This window comes from Acartia tonsa, chromosome 6 (genome assembly GCF_053477335.1).
Source record: "Acartia tonsa isolate MP-2025a chromosome 6, ASM5347733v1, whole genome shotgun sequence".
Lineage (NCBI taxonomy): Eukaryota > Metazoa > Arthropoda > Copepoda > Calanoida > Acartiidae > Acartia > Acartia tonsa.
The window spans coordinates 40,896,349-40,914,161 of record NC_137265.1 but is presented as its reverse complement, the minus strand read 5'-3'; the positions used below and the strand labels follow the sequence as shown (position 1 = coordinate 40,914,161).

At 30.8% G+C, this 17,813-nt stretch overlaps 1 protein-coding gene across 5 annotated transcripts in view; it reads right to left on the bottom strand.

The window, feature by feature from the left end:
• The window catches only part of LOC145322680 (uncharacterized), a 126,434-nt gene that overhangs the window by 37,102 nt on the left and 71,519 nt on the right, over window positions 1-17,813 (bottom strand). For all 5 annotated transcript variants that reach the window (XM_080164876.1, XM_080164877.1, XM_080164879.1 and 2 more), the window contains exons 8-9: window positions 10,129-10,390; window positions 4,035-4,205 (exon numbers count right to left, since the gene is read on the bottom strand). In XM_080164876.1, coding sequence (XP_080021002.1) covers window positions 4,035-4,205; window positions 10,129-10,390 — 433 coding nt within the window. The remainder of the gene's footprint in view (window positions 1-4,034; window positions 4,206-10,128; window positions 10,391-17,813) is intronic.

Below are 17,813 nucleotides of genomic sequence, written 5' to 3'. Positions count from 1 at the left end.
CAAACATTTATCAAACCTTTAAAAAGTTTTAATGTATCAAATATAAGTTTTGTTAGACCCAAGGGGCCGAAGGCCTTGACTAATAAACCTGGTATTAATTTTATGATTTATACAGGGTGTTTTTTTTTAATAAGTTAAAAGTATTGCTTATTTTAACCCACTTGCCATTGCCAGAAATTAATAATCTATATCTTAATTTCTTCATTGATGTTGGACATTTTGTATGAGCAAAAAATATTTAGCGATTTTAGCGTGGCTTGTATTAATAGTAGAAAAATGTTATGCATATCGTTAGAATCGTCATAAACTCTAGTTTTTAGGTGTTTAAGAACTATTCCTGTGCTACGTAATGTTTAGGAGCTACGTGGTAAAATGTTCCAACTTGCTTAAAATTTTCACCATTTCTCACATTTTCCAATGTAGCTTCTATACTACAAATAGCCTGTATGTGTTACATATATTTCCAAAAACTAGAGTTTATGACAATTCTAACGATATGCATAACATTTTTCTACTATTAACGCAAGCCGCGCTATTTGATTTTTAAAAATTTACGCATTTTTGCAAACCCTTTAAATTAGTCATGATACTAAAATCTTCCAAAATAGGTACTTTGGAAAAACCAGTTTTTAAGGCAGAATTTGTTGAAAATCGCCAAATATTTTTTTCTCATACAGAATGTCCAACATCAATGAAGAAATTAAGATATAGATTTTTAATTTCTGTCAATGGCAAGTGGGTTAAATTAAGCAATACTTTTAACTTATTAAAAAAAACACCCTGTATATTAATATTTTTGGAAAATTGTCTATAGTCCGATGCTATACATGTTTGTTAGGTATGGCTTGGAACCTGTTCTAACCCAGCGGATATTAATCGGATTCGAAACCATACTGGAATAGATAATACAATGTTTTAAGGAACTATTTTGGATTGGTGGACAAGATGTAGTAGAACATGCAAAAATTAGGTAGAGTCAATATTGTTTGAAAATTGATACTGTAGAAACAAAGACCTGGCCAGATTATAAAGTGTTCATTCACTTGCGCAAAATTGTGCAAATATCATTTTAGCAAAGTTTTCTACATCATAAAAAATCAATCTAAATGTAAATAGATAAAAGGGATATTTTGTCATTGGGCTGTTTATTACACTAGTCCCCAAAGTTTTTTAGTCGTGACTTTACTGAATTTTGATTGGTTGGTTCATTAATTAGTGTTTCAACGTTTCAACCACTAACTGTAATTTACAAAAGGGACAATTTTGTATATTATCATTAGGGATGTACATCAATATATCGGCCATTGTCTCTTTAGATCCTTGATATTTGTAGTTATGATATCTTACACCAATCGTACAATCTGCTAATTTATGGTTTAATTTAAGAGTTTAATTTAGGTCTTTATGTGGAAATGATCGAACCCCATTTTATATTTGTCGCCTGTTTTTGCGCGACGCGGCTTTGTTAACAAAGGACATTTTTAGTAGCGAAGCTGCTCTACAACTAGGGCAAATACAAAAAAACAACATTCTGGCATTTTCCCCAAAAGTACTTAAACGAACCCAGAAAACTTTTTTTTGTTTACTTTAGGATAGGTCATATTGGGTCTGGGGTTGCTACAAAGGGTTGGGGCACCTCAGGTTAAACCCTGCAGGGGTTAAGCACAAAGAAACCCTCCCCTCCTACCCTATCCTACTTTCCACTTATTTAAAAAAAGGGAGAAGTTTGATTCTTGAATTACTGTATTTTGTCCCTTTTTCTTTTTAAAAATCAAATATATTTTTGTTTTTATTCTTCATATGGACAAAATTATTTTTGTTTTCCTTTTCTTTATTTATGTAAAATAAATTCATGCAAGCTTTTTGACAGATTTATCTATTTTTTAAAGTTTACAATTTATTTAAATTTAGATTTTTTAGTTTTGGGGTTAGCTAAGAAAGAGATTTTTCAATGAAATCACAAAAACTAAATTTCAGGGAGGTAAATTAGACAATGAATTATACTGTTCTCTAATACGCTAGCTTAAAGACTTAAGGGACTTCTTATTTAAAAACCAACCATGTTCAAACATCTTTACCAACAGTTTTTCTCTATATAAGGAGTAATTTTGTTTATCATAATTAAGCCGGGGGTACACCATTTTTTTGTTTATTGTCTTATTCCTTAAGATCTCTGTAAATATCATTAATACAGCACATACAATTAAATAGTAGATTTGCAACTAAAATAATGTAAAGGTGATGTTATTAGTATAAGGGGAATACCTTGCAACAATATAATGTACATTTCTGACTGCCCCTAGAGTTTAATATTCAGGGGAAAAGGGATGAGACATTAAGGACATATTGTACATATTAGTTAAAATGATAATATATTTGTATAAAATCTTCAAAGATAATATAACAAAAAGATTGTTATTCCTACAGCTGTTTTTTCTATTACAGCATCCCTTATCCCTGACATAAAGAACAAAGAATATTGTAAAAGAGAGAAGGAGAGGGTAGTATTGATGATAGGGGAGATGTGAGATAGGCATAGAATTTAAATGTCATTTAAAACTTCCTACTTTTATTGCAGGCAAAGTCAGGGAGGGAGAGGATAATGAAAAATAAGTTCTACACCTCTTTCTTTCCCACAAATTTACAAACTTTTAACGGCAGAATTTCATATTAAAGAATCAAGATATCTAAATTCTATTGTCCTATCACTATGTCCCCGAGGCAAAGTATTATTTTGTTTAAGTAACTTTTCCTACAAATATTCAAAGAAGGTGTATCAACTTTTTTTTTATAGCTAGCCGGTTCTTTTAGTAAGTAGTAGATGTAAAATTTTTCATAGAATTCAGATATGCAATCGGTTTTTTTTGTAGACCTCTTATTTTTTAAGTAATTTAAGTTTAAAAAAAAAATTAAATCGATTTAAGCTACTAAAATGCAACAAAAAAAAGAAAGAAAATGGCCATTATGAACAAAAATAGTAAGATCTTTAATTTGACACCTTACTTTTTCAATTCTGTCAGGTAATTATTGAAAAAATCGATTTTTTTAAACCCACGAGAATAAAAACTTTGAACTTAATTTTATTATTTCACAGGTAAAAAAATATGGGTTCATATATACCTTTAGAATCAGAAAAATATTACGAATTCATTGTAAGCAAAATTGAAAAAAAAAGTTTACAATATAGTATATAAACTACAATAAAAGGAATTATATGAAAATATCATATTATATTGTACAGGCAACGTCTTAATTCTTGAATTGAGTATAAAAATGGGAAGGGGGTAAAGAGGGGGTAAAAAGGGAAGACGATAGTGTTGCCTGAACAAAAAATATAATTGGCCATTTTTTTTTTTTTTACTTTTTTTCAATTTTGCTTACAATGGATTCGTAATATTTTTCTGATTCTAAAGGTATATATGAACCCATGTTTTTATGTCTGTTTGAGAAAATATTTAGGTCTAAAGTTTTTATTAAACCGAGGTTAAAAAAATAGATTTTTACAATAATTACTCAACAGAATTTTAAAAGTAAGGTGTCAAATTAAAGATCTTACTATTTTTGTTCTTACTGGCCATTTTCTTCTTTTATTTTGTTGCGTTTTAGTACCTTAAAACCGACTTAATTATTTTTTTTTAAGACTTAAATTACTTAAAAAATAAGAAATCTACAAAAAAAACGATTGCATATCTGAATTCTATGAAAAATTTTACATCTACTACTTACTAAAAGAACCGGCTAGCTATAAAAAAAAAAGTTGATACACCTTCTTTTAAAATATGCAATGCAATCATTTCCAAAATATTTGTAGAACTATAGAAATATAGAACTGCTTACCTAGATTGAAACCATATTTTAGAGATAAAAGGATGTAACAATGTACCTAAGATTTATGCAATTAGTTGTCTTAGATTTTTGGTTTCTGAAACCAACGAAACTTTGCTTATTCTGACTATGTCTTAAAACACAATGCCGCTAAATTTGTTATACTCCTAGCAGACCAAAACTATTATAAGTGCAAAAGATCTTTGTACCTGTCTGTTCTTGTTAAGATGATGGCTGGGTGAGTTAGTGCTACCCCCTGAGCTGCTGCCAGCTGAGCTGATGCTGCACATGCTGCTCTTGCGGCTGCCAAGGCTGGAGGGAGAGCTAGGCGGGGTCTGGAACACGATACCTCCAGAACTGGTCTTTATATCGTTTAATACCTGAAATGTCACTTAATTAGTAAATCAACACAATTAATTTTAAAAATGCATTTTTGATCAAAATTTAGTTTTGATTTTTAGCAACCTATTTAAAATATCATTACCAAAAATATATATTTAAATTCAGTCGTAATTATAATATGTAAAAAATCAATAACATCCTTTTCAAAATTACAAAACTTAACATATGTGATGAAAATTTAATTCCCTTAACACTTGTTCTACAATAAATGCGTTTTTTAGATGAAACACAATACATTTTTTGTACATATATGTACATTAAAAATGAAAGTACTGTTGCTACTTAATACCAAAAGATGCTGAACAAAATTAATTCATATGTAAATTAAAATTAATGGTTGAAAAGTTGGGACACTGCGCAATGATTCATAATGTTGATGAACATATCTTATTACTTGAATATTTCTCTAGATTTTAATGTTCACTAAAAAAGTGAAAATTTCAGCGGGCTAAAATTTCGATTTCCCCCTTCCACTCTCCTTACCCAATCCTCTCCCCTTCAATTGAATGAACGAGTTGACCAATAAACGTGTTCCATGTTAGCAAGCTAAATTGGCGACGATTTTTTCGTACATCCATCATGGTAATAGCTTATTTCATTAACATATAGCCTTTGCTTTTACTAAACATTCTTTAAACACATCGCTTCTACTACGCTATACTTGTTCTTGGTTTTGAATATATAAAAGTTGCTGTAACCATGTATGTATATAGGATAAATAATTAAAACAATATACTATAAAACAAAAGAATATTTGACAACAAAAAAAGTAAAGAAAAATCAATTTTATCCAAGAGAGAAGAAAAAGAATTATTTTGATAAAAAGTTGTATTTTTCCAAACTTTGCGACTGTGTGACCTAAATAAATAGTTGCAAATTGTATCATTTTCTCAGTGATCTAAAGGGATAACCAATTGGCTGATAAATTGGTGTACATCGCTACTGATGACACAAAAAAATGCCCTTTCTGAAGATTACAATAAGTTATTGAAACGTTTTGTCAATAAACCAACCAAAATTCTTTAAAAGTCCCAAAAGTCAACAATTAATAAAACTTTATTATAAACTTTAAGGACTAGTGTAATAAACAACCCAATGTCCCCTTCCTCTCTGCATTTGTTTTCTATATGAAATATCATCTATATTTATTTTATTTTTAACAAGGTATAAAACTTTGCTTCCAAGTCGAATAGGTGATAGGTTCAAATCTCGGTTCAAACATCGTAGTACCTACTGAAGATACTATATTTTATATCTACCAGGAAGGAAGAGGATATAGGACTAAAAAATTACTGTTATAACTTTTTGTATAAACTAGCAGCGTCTAAACTTTTTTACCAATATCTGAAATCTACAAAAGAAGGAGTACTTTATTCTTAATGATCTTATCCCTTGAGATCCCTGATTTCTACTCCTGACATGTCAGACGCGTGCCAATAAAAAGGATAGTTGAAGCAACATTGGTCTGGCAACTGGCGCAGTTCATTAAAGTATGAAGGTTCTAGGAAGATGGTGAACATTTTTTGAGTAAAAAAACATAAAAATTGATGAAAAATCTAAAAATCCAAATACATCCAGTAATACGCATAACATAGTAAATAGACCGAGCTTTGTTTAATCTTATAAAAATTGTAACAAAAAGAAAAATTTTCATATTAATATGACAAAAACAATTGCTTTTTCTATGTCAACAAACTAGCCATGAATATTTAATGCTACTTAATTAAACATTAAGTCAACTTTTTGCATGAATTTTTAATTTCCTCTAGTTTGTGTTTACCAGGGAGGGAGGGGACATTGGACTGTATTTCATTCATGTGCCTAAAGTTTTATTCTCTCATTAGTTGGCCCAAAATCTTTGTTTAGTTTCAATTTAAATTGGTTGGTTTAAATAACAGTGTTCAAACTTTTCAACCAATAATAGTAACCTACACAATAGGTAATTTTGTTGATCATCATTGGAGATTTATCATCCTTTGTCTTATCCAGGGATCGGAAGCCTCACGTAAGCCGCGCATAAGCCTCAGTTTTAAACCTGCTTGTGAGCAGAAAAAAAAATTTCAGAAAGAAGGATTTTCTGCTAAAGAGCCGTTTTATACATCCAGCTGAATTTTATAGTGATAAAATCACGATTTCACTGAGGCTTACACGCGGCTTACGTGAGGCTTCCGATCCCTGGTCTTATCCCTTGAGATCCCTGCTATTTACATATTTATTTAGGCAATAAAATAAAATAAACATCTGAAGGCAATTATGTATGTATATTACTTTTATTAAGATATAAAATTTTCAAGGTGATATCAGAGTCTGTATGTTGAACATTATGCTGCTATTACATCAACATATATCGATATGACAACGGACTATAAATTGATGTAATACATATAAAATAATAATAACAAAATTACCCCTTTTGTAGATCAAAAATTTAATTAAATATACCCAAAGTCTTTTAGCCCACAAATGACAAAACTTATTTATGCAATTTTGGGTACCAGCATAATTTACTCCCGGCTGTTAACCTATATGTCGATAAATTGCAAGTCAACACAATAATTCAAAGTTTAACAGGCGTTAATTTGCCTTTAGTAACGCCTTAAACCTTTTACTTTGCAAAAATAAGGTAGGATACTTTGTAATAAAAAAGTAAATTAGCTCCAAACAAAATAATTTTATCCTTAAATCTTTTAAAAATTGACCTTAATTTAATGAATTAATAGGTAAGGGGGGGGGGGGGGGAAGTTTGTACAGTTATAGGAAATGAAAATTCAGTATCAAATTTTGGCCTGGCCGTTTGGGCTTGTTTTTATAGTTATCAACCTAATTCTTTTTGTAAACTCTCTTATATGATTGGATCTACCTGTAAAACTTTGAAAATTGAATTTTGGGACTTTCCTTCTAGGGGCTAGTGGTGCAAAAGACCCCCCCAAACACTAAAATTTTAAGTTATGAGCTTATTTTTAAAGATATCGAGCTGATTTTTTAAATGGAAGCTTTTATTGCATAAATGAGTTGATTAGCCATTCCATATTTCATTTTTGCACCTTACCTCTAGGGGTATGTAAGCTCAAAACTTATAAATTTTGTATTTGGGGGGGTTGTTTTACTCCAAAAGCCCCTAGAAGTAAAGTGCAAAAATGAAATATGGGGTGGCTAATCAACTCATCTATGTAATAAAAGGTTCCATTTAAAAAATCAGCTCGATATTTTTAAAAATAAGCTCATAACTTAAAATTTTAGTGTTTCGGGGGGTCTTTTGCCCCACTAGCCCCTAGAGGGAAAGTCCCAAAATTCAATTTTCAAAGTTTTACAGGTAGATCCAATCATATAAGAGAGCTTACAAAAAGAATTAGGTTGATAACTATAAAAACAAGCCTAAACGGCCAGGGCAAAATTTGGTACCGAATTTTCATTTCCTATAACTGTACAAACTTCCCCCCCCCTTAATTTCATAATGCTTAACAATTAAAAATTCAAATACATGAATAAAAGATAAGCTTCAATAGAAAGGTTAATAATAAAATTATCAATGACTAATAATGTGTTATATTCATTAATACTCTTAAAACCTATTTAGTTTCAATTTTAGGGAAGCTTCACTTAAGAACCCGGTAGTTTTAGGTTATCTTGTATTTAAATTTTATAGGGATGTTTTTAGGCAATTTTTAAAACATCCCTTGAATTGATAGCCACTAGATGCTTAACATTGGGCTGAAATTTTTTTTTTATCTTAAACCAAAGAATCATTTTATGTAGCTAAAAAATAAAATATTTAATAAAACTAGGTAGAAACTAAATGTAACTTTTTAAAATTAAATGTAATATTTTAAAATCTACTTGCATATCGCTTTATCCTAGTATGGAATAATCCAGGGAGAGAAGGGGCATTGGTTTGTAAGTCATACTAGTACCCAAAGTTTTAAAAAACAATCTCTGTTTCGAAGACTTAAAGTTTTATTTCATCTTAATAGCAGAGACCACCAGAAGAAGAAGTTTGAAATATAATAATTGGGGCTGTATATCAATTTATTTTCCATTGTCTTATACCTTAAGTTCCCTGGGAATAATCTCCTGTTGTCATTTACCTAATTCTAGCATTTGTATTCATTCATCTCAACAGTATTACTATACCCACATGGATTTAGGGTTGGACAATGAAAAAAAAAAAACAGTTTGACTTCTTTCTTCTACTATACCTTTAGTGGTTCAGAGATATCGCAATCGAAGATTATTTATAAGCATTTAATATTATCCATCTTAATAAAAGGTGAATGACTAGCAAACAATCAATTTCAAAGGGTTGGTTGACTGAGGGGTTTGATTTAAAGCTTTTGGATAATAAACATAAAGGCTTTGAAACCGCTGGATTAGAATCGGTTCTTGGCCATGCTGAGAACTCTCCTATCGAATTAAGGACAATATTCCACGAATCTTAAATAAAAATCAATTTTGTTGATCTTGGCCTTCAGCCCCTCTGTCAAACAAGACTGAAATTATTATTTTACTATCCGCGGACTACTGTCTTAATACGATGCGATCAATAATAACTATTTAAACATACACTAGCATTGATTACATGTCTATTTATCCCTAGAATTTACATAAAAGTAAAGTATTGCTGAGTACAAATAGAAATACATACAATATCTAGTTTCCTTTTTTCCCCATTTTTCTGGTATGCAAAATGTAATATTATACACATAGAATATACCTGAAAGCTATATAGATCATAACTGTATTATTTTTTTTTATAAAATATCAAGCAGGGATAAGGAAGACTACTCAAGACTTTTGTTTCCAGGGAAGGACATGGGTCTGTAAATTACACTGGTGTCTAAATTTTTGAAACCCCATAATCTTAACTTTGGGTACTTTTTTTTGAATTTGAATTGATTGGTTGCAAACCAGAAAAGTCTTTTCAACCAGTAATTTCAATCTAAAGAAAGGGAAATTATGTATATCATCATTGGGAATGTATATTAATCTATTATCCATAATGTTATCCCCTGTCGCGTTACAGTCAATATTATGTACTACTTTTACTTTTTAATTTACATGAATTAAAAAAAACATAATAAGTTTCCCCTTACTTGAACCCCAACCCTCGACCACAACTAGCTGAAGATGTCAGTAACTTTGCATAACTTGCAGAGTGCTGACATTTATACAATTAGCAAAAGAACAACCATTGTTTTTTAACAAAAAGTGTGTGTATTTGTCAACTTTATAAGGAGATATTTTAGTCATATGCTGTAAAAAAATTGAAGTGTTTAAGTATAAATTTGTAAAATCCACTTAAAAATAACAATATTGCCAAAAACACAGTAACTGTATTTTTGCTGGTTGTAAAAACGTTAAGTACCCTAACTTGCCATACCACAAACAAAACTTTTTATTAACTTCAAACTTTGAGAAAAAAATAACACTTTCTTTCAGTATATTCATAATCAGAGAGAAGTTTTATTTAAAGAAAACTATTATGCATCAAAGCTTGTCCTTAAGCAGAAAAATCAGGATTGGTACTATTCCAATATTATCCTTCATTTTACCTCATTAAAATGTAATTGAAACCAACGCCAAAATTTGTTTTAAAATGACCCAAACTATTATATGCCTTTCCTTTCCTGGTATGTGTACCAAAATGTCAATCTTACCCAGGAAAAGATGGGACATTGGTATATAAATAAAACTGGTACATAAAATCTTATATAAACTTTCTTTCATTCTTTGAGTTAAGAACTTTGGTTATTATTATTAAATCTTTGTTGTATCAATCTTGTAGTGTCCATACTTTTTAACCAACAATTCTAATCTACAGAAAAAGAGGTAATTCGGAATTAACAACACATTTTCATCCATGGCCTTAGCCCCTAAGATCTCTGACTAAAACTTGAATATTACCTGTTCAGAAGCCTCTGGAAGCTTGTAAGGTTCCTCAGTGTGTTTGTCCAGCTTGGTGAGAACCTCCTCCAGCTGCTGGAACTCCGACACCATCGAGATCTCCTCCGTTAGGACAGGCTTCAGACATGAGATGAACAGGCAGTAGCGGGACCTCTCCTCAACTAGGACCCGACGGACGGCCGACTTTTCGACGTCGTGGAGTGTAGCGGCCTGCTTGTTGGCCTCGGCTAGTGTCTGCTCAACCTTTGGGTCTGGTGCAAGTCTAAAAAAAATCATTAAGATAAGAGAGCATCAATTATTCTTTAACGGAAAAAGCGGCTGCCAAACTAACATATAGGGAAGGGAGGGAAGAAAAATAACCTAAAATCCTGATATTAACTTTTAAAACAAAAATTCAAAGACCATACTGAGACCAATGTAAAACTTCCTTTAAATTAAGAACTCAATCGATATCAATGCGATAGCGAAAAAGAAACAATTCAAACATTTTGTTGTTTTTATAGTAAATTTGCGAAACATTAGAAATGTGTTTTCAGATATATTTTGTAAAATATGTTTTATATAAGTTTTATGTGTTATGTACACAGCAATCTTATTAAAGTAAGATTTAGACAAATTATCTTTTTCATAAAAAGATTGCGGTAATGCTATTTGTAAGGGTCTATACTGTCGGGGAGGGAGGGGACATTGGGCTGTTTATTTCACTAGTCCCCAAAGTTGTATGATAACGTTTTCTTATTCGTTGGCTTAACAACCTTGGAGACTTTTATTTAATTTTGATTGGTTGGTTCATCTAGTTGAGTGTCTTAAAGTTTTGACCACTAATTGTAATCTAAGGAAGAGGTAATTTTGTGTATCACCATGGCCATTGTCCTATCCCTTTAGATCTTTGCTATACTGTATGTGTATATATATTTTCTGTTATGGAGGTAGGATAAAAAGCTGTCATATTCATTTATCAGTATTACAGGGGGTTTTATTTACCGTTGGTTTCTCAGGTGAAAAATGAACGTAAGAGGAGATATTAATTGTTTTAAAAATTGCGTGATGTAAACCTGATGGTATATGAAAAAGGGCTTTAAAAAAGAGGGATAGATAAATTTTGGTTACATTCTTAACGTTACAAATGATAACATCAATAAATACGATAAATTGATGTACATACCTAGTCATGACGAACAAAATTAACCCTTCTAAAGATTGAATTATTTGGAACAATAGTACTATAAAATTACCCCAAAAATAAAAAAGGTTATAAAACTTTTGGTACAAGTCTGATTTACAGTCCAATGTCCCCTCCCAACCTAAAAAAAAAAATAAGAAACTATCCCCCTTTTTAAAATTCTTTTTATAATAGGAAGAAAAAAGTCTTTTTTTAAATTATAATCTATTATAGTTGACGAAAAAATAATTGAATATCACTATGTTAAATCTATACTTTCATAAAATAGGTTAAACTATGTTTTTTAGGCATTCCTATGTAAGTAAAAGGTGAACATATGAAATAGAAATATATTTCAACTTTGCTCTAACCACTATTAATAACTTCTACTATATAAAAATATTAGAGACATGTCAAAAACAAAAATCCTCTAAATTAAGGTTAATTTTCTCTTTATATTCCATTGGGGGGTTGAATACCCCACAAATCCCCCTCAACCAAAACCCTCTTACTTACTAATAAGAAAAAGATTCATTAACAAGAATACAGGGACTATGGATGATAAAATATTCTCCAAAATTCTACCATTGAAAGCTTAAAAATATTAAAGGACAGTTTGGAATGTATCAAATAATGTAAAGTAGTAAGTTTTTTTGTCTGTAGCAAAGGATCTCGCTAACTGCTTAACCGATATTGTTCTCCTTTACAGTGAAGCTTCTTATAGGTCCAGGGAAGGTTTATAACTATTTTAGGGAAGGGTCTCTCCAACCTCCCAACATAAGTTTCACCTAGAAAAAATTACCCTCCAATTAAGTGCCCTTAGAGGCTTCTAGGACCGTAGCTGCTAGTGTATATTTTATCAAACATTGTGATATCCCTCCCTGTATAAGGTTCATTAAAGATTGACTGAATTTTTAATATGATGCTACACCAAGCACAAAAGCAGGGAGGAATAGTTATTTATGGCATCGTATTATAGACAGCTTTCCGCGGATATTGAAAAGAAAATTTAAAAAATTTTGAAACCAGAGGTGGATTCTTAAAAAAAAATTGCCCCACTAATCGCTTAGTGGGGCAAAATTGTTTTCGTGTAAAATCCTCCAAAATCACATAAAAAATCTACAAAAATTAAATAAAATCTTATGTTAATAGGTAACCCTTCTATGATTTTGTTTAATTTTTGTAGATTTTTAATATGATTTTGGTGTATTTTTCACGAAAATAATTTTGCCCCACTAAGCGATTAGTGGGGCAAATTTTTTTAAGAATCCACCTCAGTTTTGTTAAACACGAGGGGCTGAAGAAATAAGCTAACAAAACTAGAACTAATAATCTTATTTTTTTGTAATATTCGTGGAAATTGTATAATATGATGCTATACATGGTTTTTCAGTATTTAAATATTTTCTAATTCATTTATCTTTACTAAAAATATAGTTATTACTGCGAAATTTTAGTGCAAAATTGTTATTGTTTATGGGGGGACAGATTGATAAATAAATATATAAAGATATATATTAGTATTCTATGTTGCACAATATCTCCAAAACTTGTCTGCTTATGTGTGTGGGGGCAGGGTTCTAAAAGGATAAGACAATGGCGGATATATTAATGTACTGTACATCCCCAATGATGATACACAAACTTACCCCTTTTGTAGATTACAATGAGCGGTTGAATTGTTTGGACACTCAACCATTCAAAATCCAACTTAAGTCCCTAAAGTTGTTATGCCATCGAATAAGAAATTTTTTTTAAAAAAACATTGGGGACTAGTATAATAAATAGCCCAATGTCCCCTCCCTCCCTGGTGAGAGGGTGTGCTTGTGTGTGTGTGTCTTATGCTAAATAAATACAAAACTCTGCCAATAAAGTTTCTTTTTATATCTTTTGTCATATACAGGGTTAGTCAAAGTATTAATTTTGTTCTATAAGATCTTGAGAACAGCTGGAAAAATTGAATGTAATACGATAATATTTTTTTTATTGACAAAAAGAATAGTTATTTATAGCAACGTATTATAACAAAAGTGGTTTTAATCTTATGATTTTTATTCTAATATTCGTGGAAAATTGTCTGTAAAACGGTGATATACTTAATTTTTCAGTATGGCTGAGAATCGGCTATTATCCAGCGGATGTTAATCGGTTTTAAAGATATGCTAGAAAAATATACATATTGTTTTAAATTTATTAAAAGTGTCTTTTTCAAAAATAAAAAAAAAGCAAAAAAATTTATCTTTACTTGGTATATCCCTGTATCTGACAGGTGGTATACTCTTGCACATGGAGGGATGGGACATTGGGCTGTTTAATTACACTAGTCTCCAAAGTTATTATAACGTTTTCTTATTCTTTGGCTTAATAACTTTAGGGACTTTAATTGATTTTGATTGATTGGTTCATTTAGTTGAGTGTCCAAAGGTTTCGACGAACAATTGTAATCTAAAAAAGTGGTAATTTTGTGTATTCTTGTTGGGGATGTACATCAATTTATTTATAGTTGGTATATCCCTGTATGTGACAGGTATACTCTTGCATGCAATCAGAATAAACACAGAAAAAAATAAATATTCATGTGGTAAAACTAATAACCCCCCAGGATTAAGGGATATGATTAATTATTTTACCCCCAAAATACTTGTGCCTTTGGTAGCATATAAATATTGAATGGAAGTAATATGGCTTCGAAACCGACTAATATCTGCTGGATAAGAACCGGTTCTAAGCCATACTGAAGAATCACGTAGAGCATCTATTATAGACGACTATTAACGAATATTAAGATATTTTGTTACCCCAGGCGTTCGGCCATTCTGGGTATTTCATTTTAATATCCGCGGAACGCTGTTTAAAATACGATGCTATAAATAACTATTTGTCGCCAAACCTGAATAACCCACTTCTTATAAACCCTGCTTATTTTGGTTAAGTTTGTACATGGTAATTTGAAAAGTTTATATCAGTCTACATATGATTGGTGTAAAAGTAAAGGCATAGGACAATAAACTCTACAAACATAATATATTAACTTATATTAACATGGATGTATAACTTTGATTTAGCTGTATAAGTTATAGGTACACCTATTTTAAAAATAAGTATAACTGGATATTTTTAACACTCTAGCCAAAATGTAAATGTTGTTAGGTATAGGTTGCATAATTATGGTTGAGTTATATTAATTACTCTGTCCTAAGGGAGTAGTGGCTATGTGAAGGGCCACTCAAGAGGGAGTTGGCCTACAAAATGATTAGAATTGTTTCGTATTTTTAGGTTCTTTAAGGGATAAGACAATATTATACAATAAATTAATGGTTACCCACTCTTATGATAATAAATAATTTTTCCCTTTCTGTAAATTCAAATTATTGTGAAAAGGTTTGGACATTACACCAATCAAATCAGGATTTTTTTAAAGTCTCCAAAGTTTTTTAGTCAACGAAGAAGAGAAAACTTATATAAAAATACCAGCATAATTTACAGTCAAATTTTAACCCCTCTCCCTAACTTTAAGAATTGAAACTACTGTCTTCATGGATTTTTAAAAGTTGGCTGTTTTAAAATGTTAATATCTTTGTAGATCCTCCATGGTGTAATTTTGCTGGCATGTCCGCCTTGCCAAAACTAAATTGTTCCTTACACGTACAAACACACACACACCCACATAAATACATACACACACACACACAAATACCCACACTCACGTACAATGTACATATACAGTAACATATATTATTACTAGTGGTTGCGTCCTAAGCATCTACGGGTATTAGTATTTAACGTTGAGGGGCGGTAGTAGAAAAAGCTTAATACTTTAATCTAAAAACAATTTAGCCTTAAACCATACCAGAAACTATATAATGCTTCCTATGAAAAGTGAATTCATTACCATTATCAATACATTAAGTTCTCTAAGAAATCAATTAGAAATTTTGATCATTTTCATTTTGATGAATAAATCTTGAAAGTGCTTAAATTAGCTACATAACCATGCAACTACATATTTTTCTGTATGAGAATAACCTAGTAAACCATTAAGATAGTGTGTCGTGTCAGTAGATGTGAAAGTGTTTAAATAAGCTACCTGACCATTTGACTCTATATTTTAGTGTATGAGAATAACCTATTAAACCATTAAGATAGTGTGTCAGTAGATGTGAAAGTGTTTAAATAAGCTACCTGACCATTTGTCTATATATATTACTGTATGAGAATAACCTAGTAAACCATTAAGATAGTGTGTCAGTAGATGTGAAAGTGTTTAAATAAGCTACCTGGCCATTTGTCTACATATTTTAGTGTATGAGAATAACCTAGTAAACCATTAAGATAGTGTGTCAGTAGATGTGAAAGTGTTTAAATAAGCTACCTGACCATTTGTCTACATATTTTAGTGTATGAGAATAACCTAGTAAACCATTAAGATAGTGTGTCAGTAGATGTGAAAGTGTTTAAATAAGCTACCTGACCATTAGTCTACATATTTTAGTGTATGAGAATAACCTAGTAAACCATTAAGATAGTGTGTCAGTAGATGTGAAAGTGTTTAAATAAGCTACCTGACCATTAGTCTACATATTTTAGTGTATGAGAATAACCTAGTAAACCATTAAGATAGTGTGTCAGTAGATGTGAAAGTGAGCAAAATGGGAAAATGGCAAATTGTAACACACTTTTTCTTTAGAAAAATAAGTCGACCAGATTTAAAATTAATTCAGCTAAAAAAGGTAACCTTGAAATGAAATTATTCCTCTTTGTAAAAAAGTAAGCTGGTTAGTGTGCATTGGTTTTTTAAAAATATTCTAAGCTTTATAGTTGTCCTGTGTTTTAAGCAAACTTATTCAATTTCTAAAAATCATTGGATGATTTATAGCTTTACGATATAAGGTAGGTAAGGACATATTTGACTGTAATTTACACTGGTAGCCAAAGTTTAAAAAAAAAACTATACCATTTTCTTTGGCTCAAAAACTTTAGGTAGTTTCATTTAATTTGGATTGATTGAAGTGTCCAAACTTTTCAACCAATAACTATAATCTAGAGAATGTGTAATTTTATTTATCATCAATGGAGATTTATATCAACTTATCATCTATTGTCTTTTCCCCTAATCCTTGGCAATTTTGCTGGTAAATCTAGTAGTTGACACACTGTTTATCAGCCAAAAAAGTCTCAGCTACAAACAAGGAAAAACTCACTTTACCAGATTAAATTTTCTTTTTACAATTTCTTTTCCTTGCCATTACACCTTTTTCTCCCACAATAAATAGTGCTGAGAAGAAAGTAATTTAATGAAAGGGGTACTTCTTTAAAAGGAACTTGGACTAATTTATCCAAAGTTGGGAGGGGGCATTGGGCTGTTTAATACACTAGTTCCCAAAGTTTTAAAATAACGTTTTCTTATTTGTTGGCTTAACAACCTTAGGCACTTTTACTGAATTTTGACTGGTTATTTCATGAAGTTTAGTGTCCAAGTGTTTTATACACTAAGTGTAATTTACAGAAGGGGTAATTTTGTGTATCACCATTGGGTATGTACATCAATATATCAGCCATTAACTTATCCCCTTAGATCGCTAATATATCTAAGCAAATTTTTTTGGTACGACCCCTTTAAAAAAAAAAAGTGAATAAATGTTTAGTATTGATCTAGACAGAGTCTGTTCAGATTGTACAAATTTATTCATCTAGAAGAAAGAGAAAACTTTTACAGTCCTCGCTGGGTCCAATACTTAAAACTTACAGAAAAACAGAATGAATAATGTATTTGAATTTTAGAAGAAAACTTTTTCATTTTTTATCAAATGTTTTGTAAAAGTCCAAATGACACTAATTAATTGTAATTAAATTTTGGTTGTTAATTAAATTAATATCCTATTCTATATATAAAGTTGTATGTTTTGTTTGCCGTTAAGATCTTGCTGACTACTATACAATTTGTGTTTACTACTAAGGAAAGTTTTATATAGGTCCTGGAATGGTTTTAGACGGTTTACTATTGAGACATTTCTTTTCTGCCCCACCCTAATCAGTCCCAAAAAGAGCGCACTTATAAGCTTACACACCGATAGGTTTTTTATCAGAGCTGCCAAATTCTTCACCTATTGAATAGCAAACTTTTTAGCAAAACTTTTCCTGTTTGATTTTCCAAAATGTTTATTCAAGTCTGTCTCTGAATTTAGCCTGCTAATGGTATAAAAGGACAGGGTTAATGTGATAACAATATAAAGCATAAAGATATATATAATTATTTATATTGACATAATTTGTGTTTTTTAAAGAGTTGATAGGTCCTAATTCATATTTAAGAAACAGCATGAAGTTTCTACAAAAAAAATCAGTCTTTCCTTCTTTCCCACCCAGAAATCATTTATTTTAAGGAACAAATTTAAACTTCATATACCTTCTCCTTTATCCGACTTATCAGGGGAGGGTAAAGGGGGGGGGGAAATTATAAAGTTTTGGTGAACTTTATCTGTCCTAGCATTAGGGGGACAGGGACAGGGATATAAGACAATAG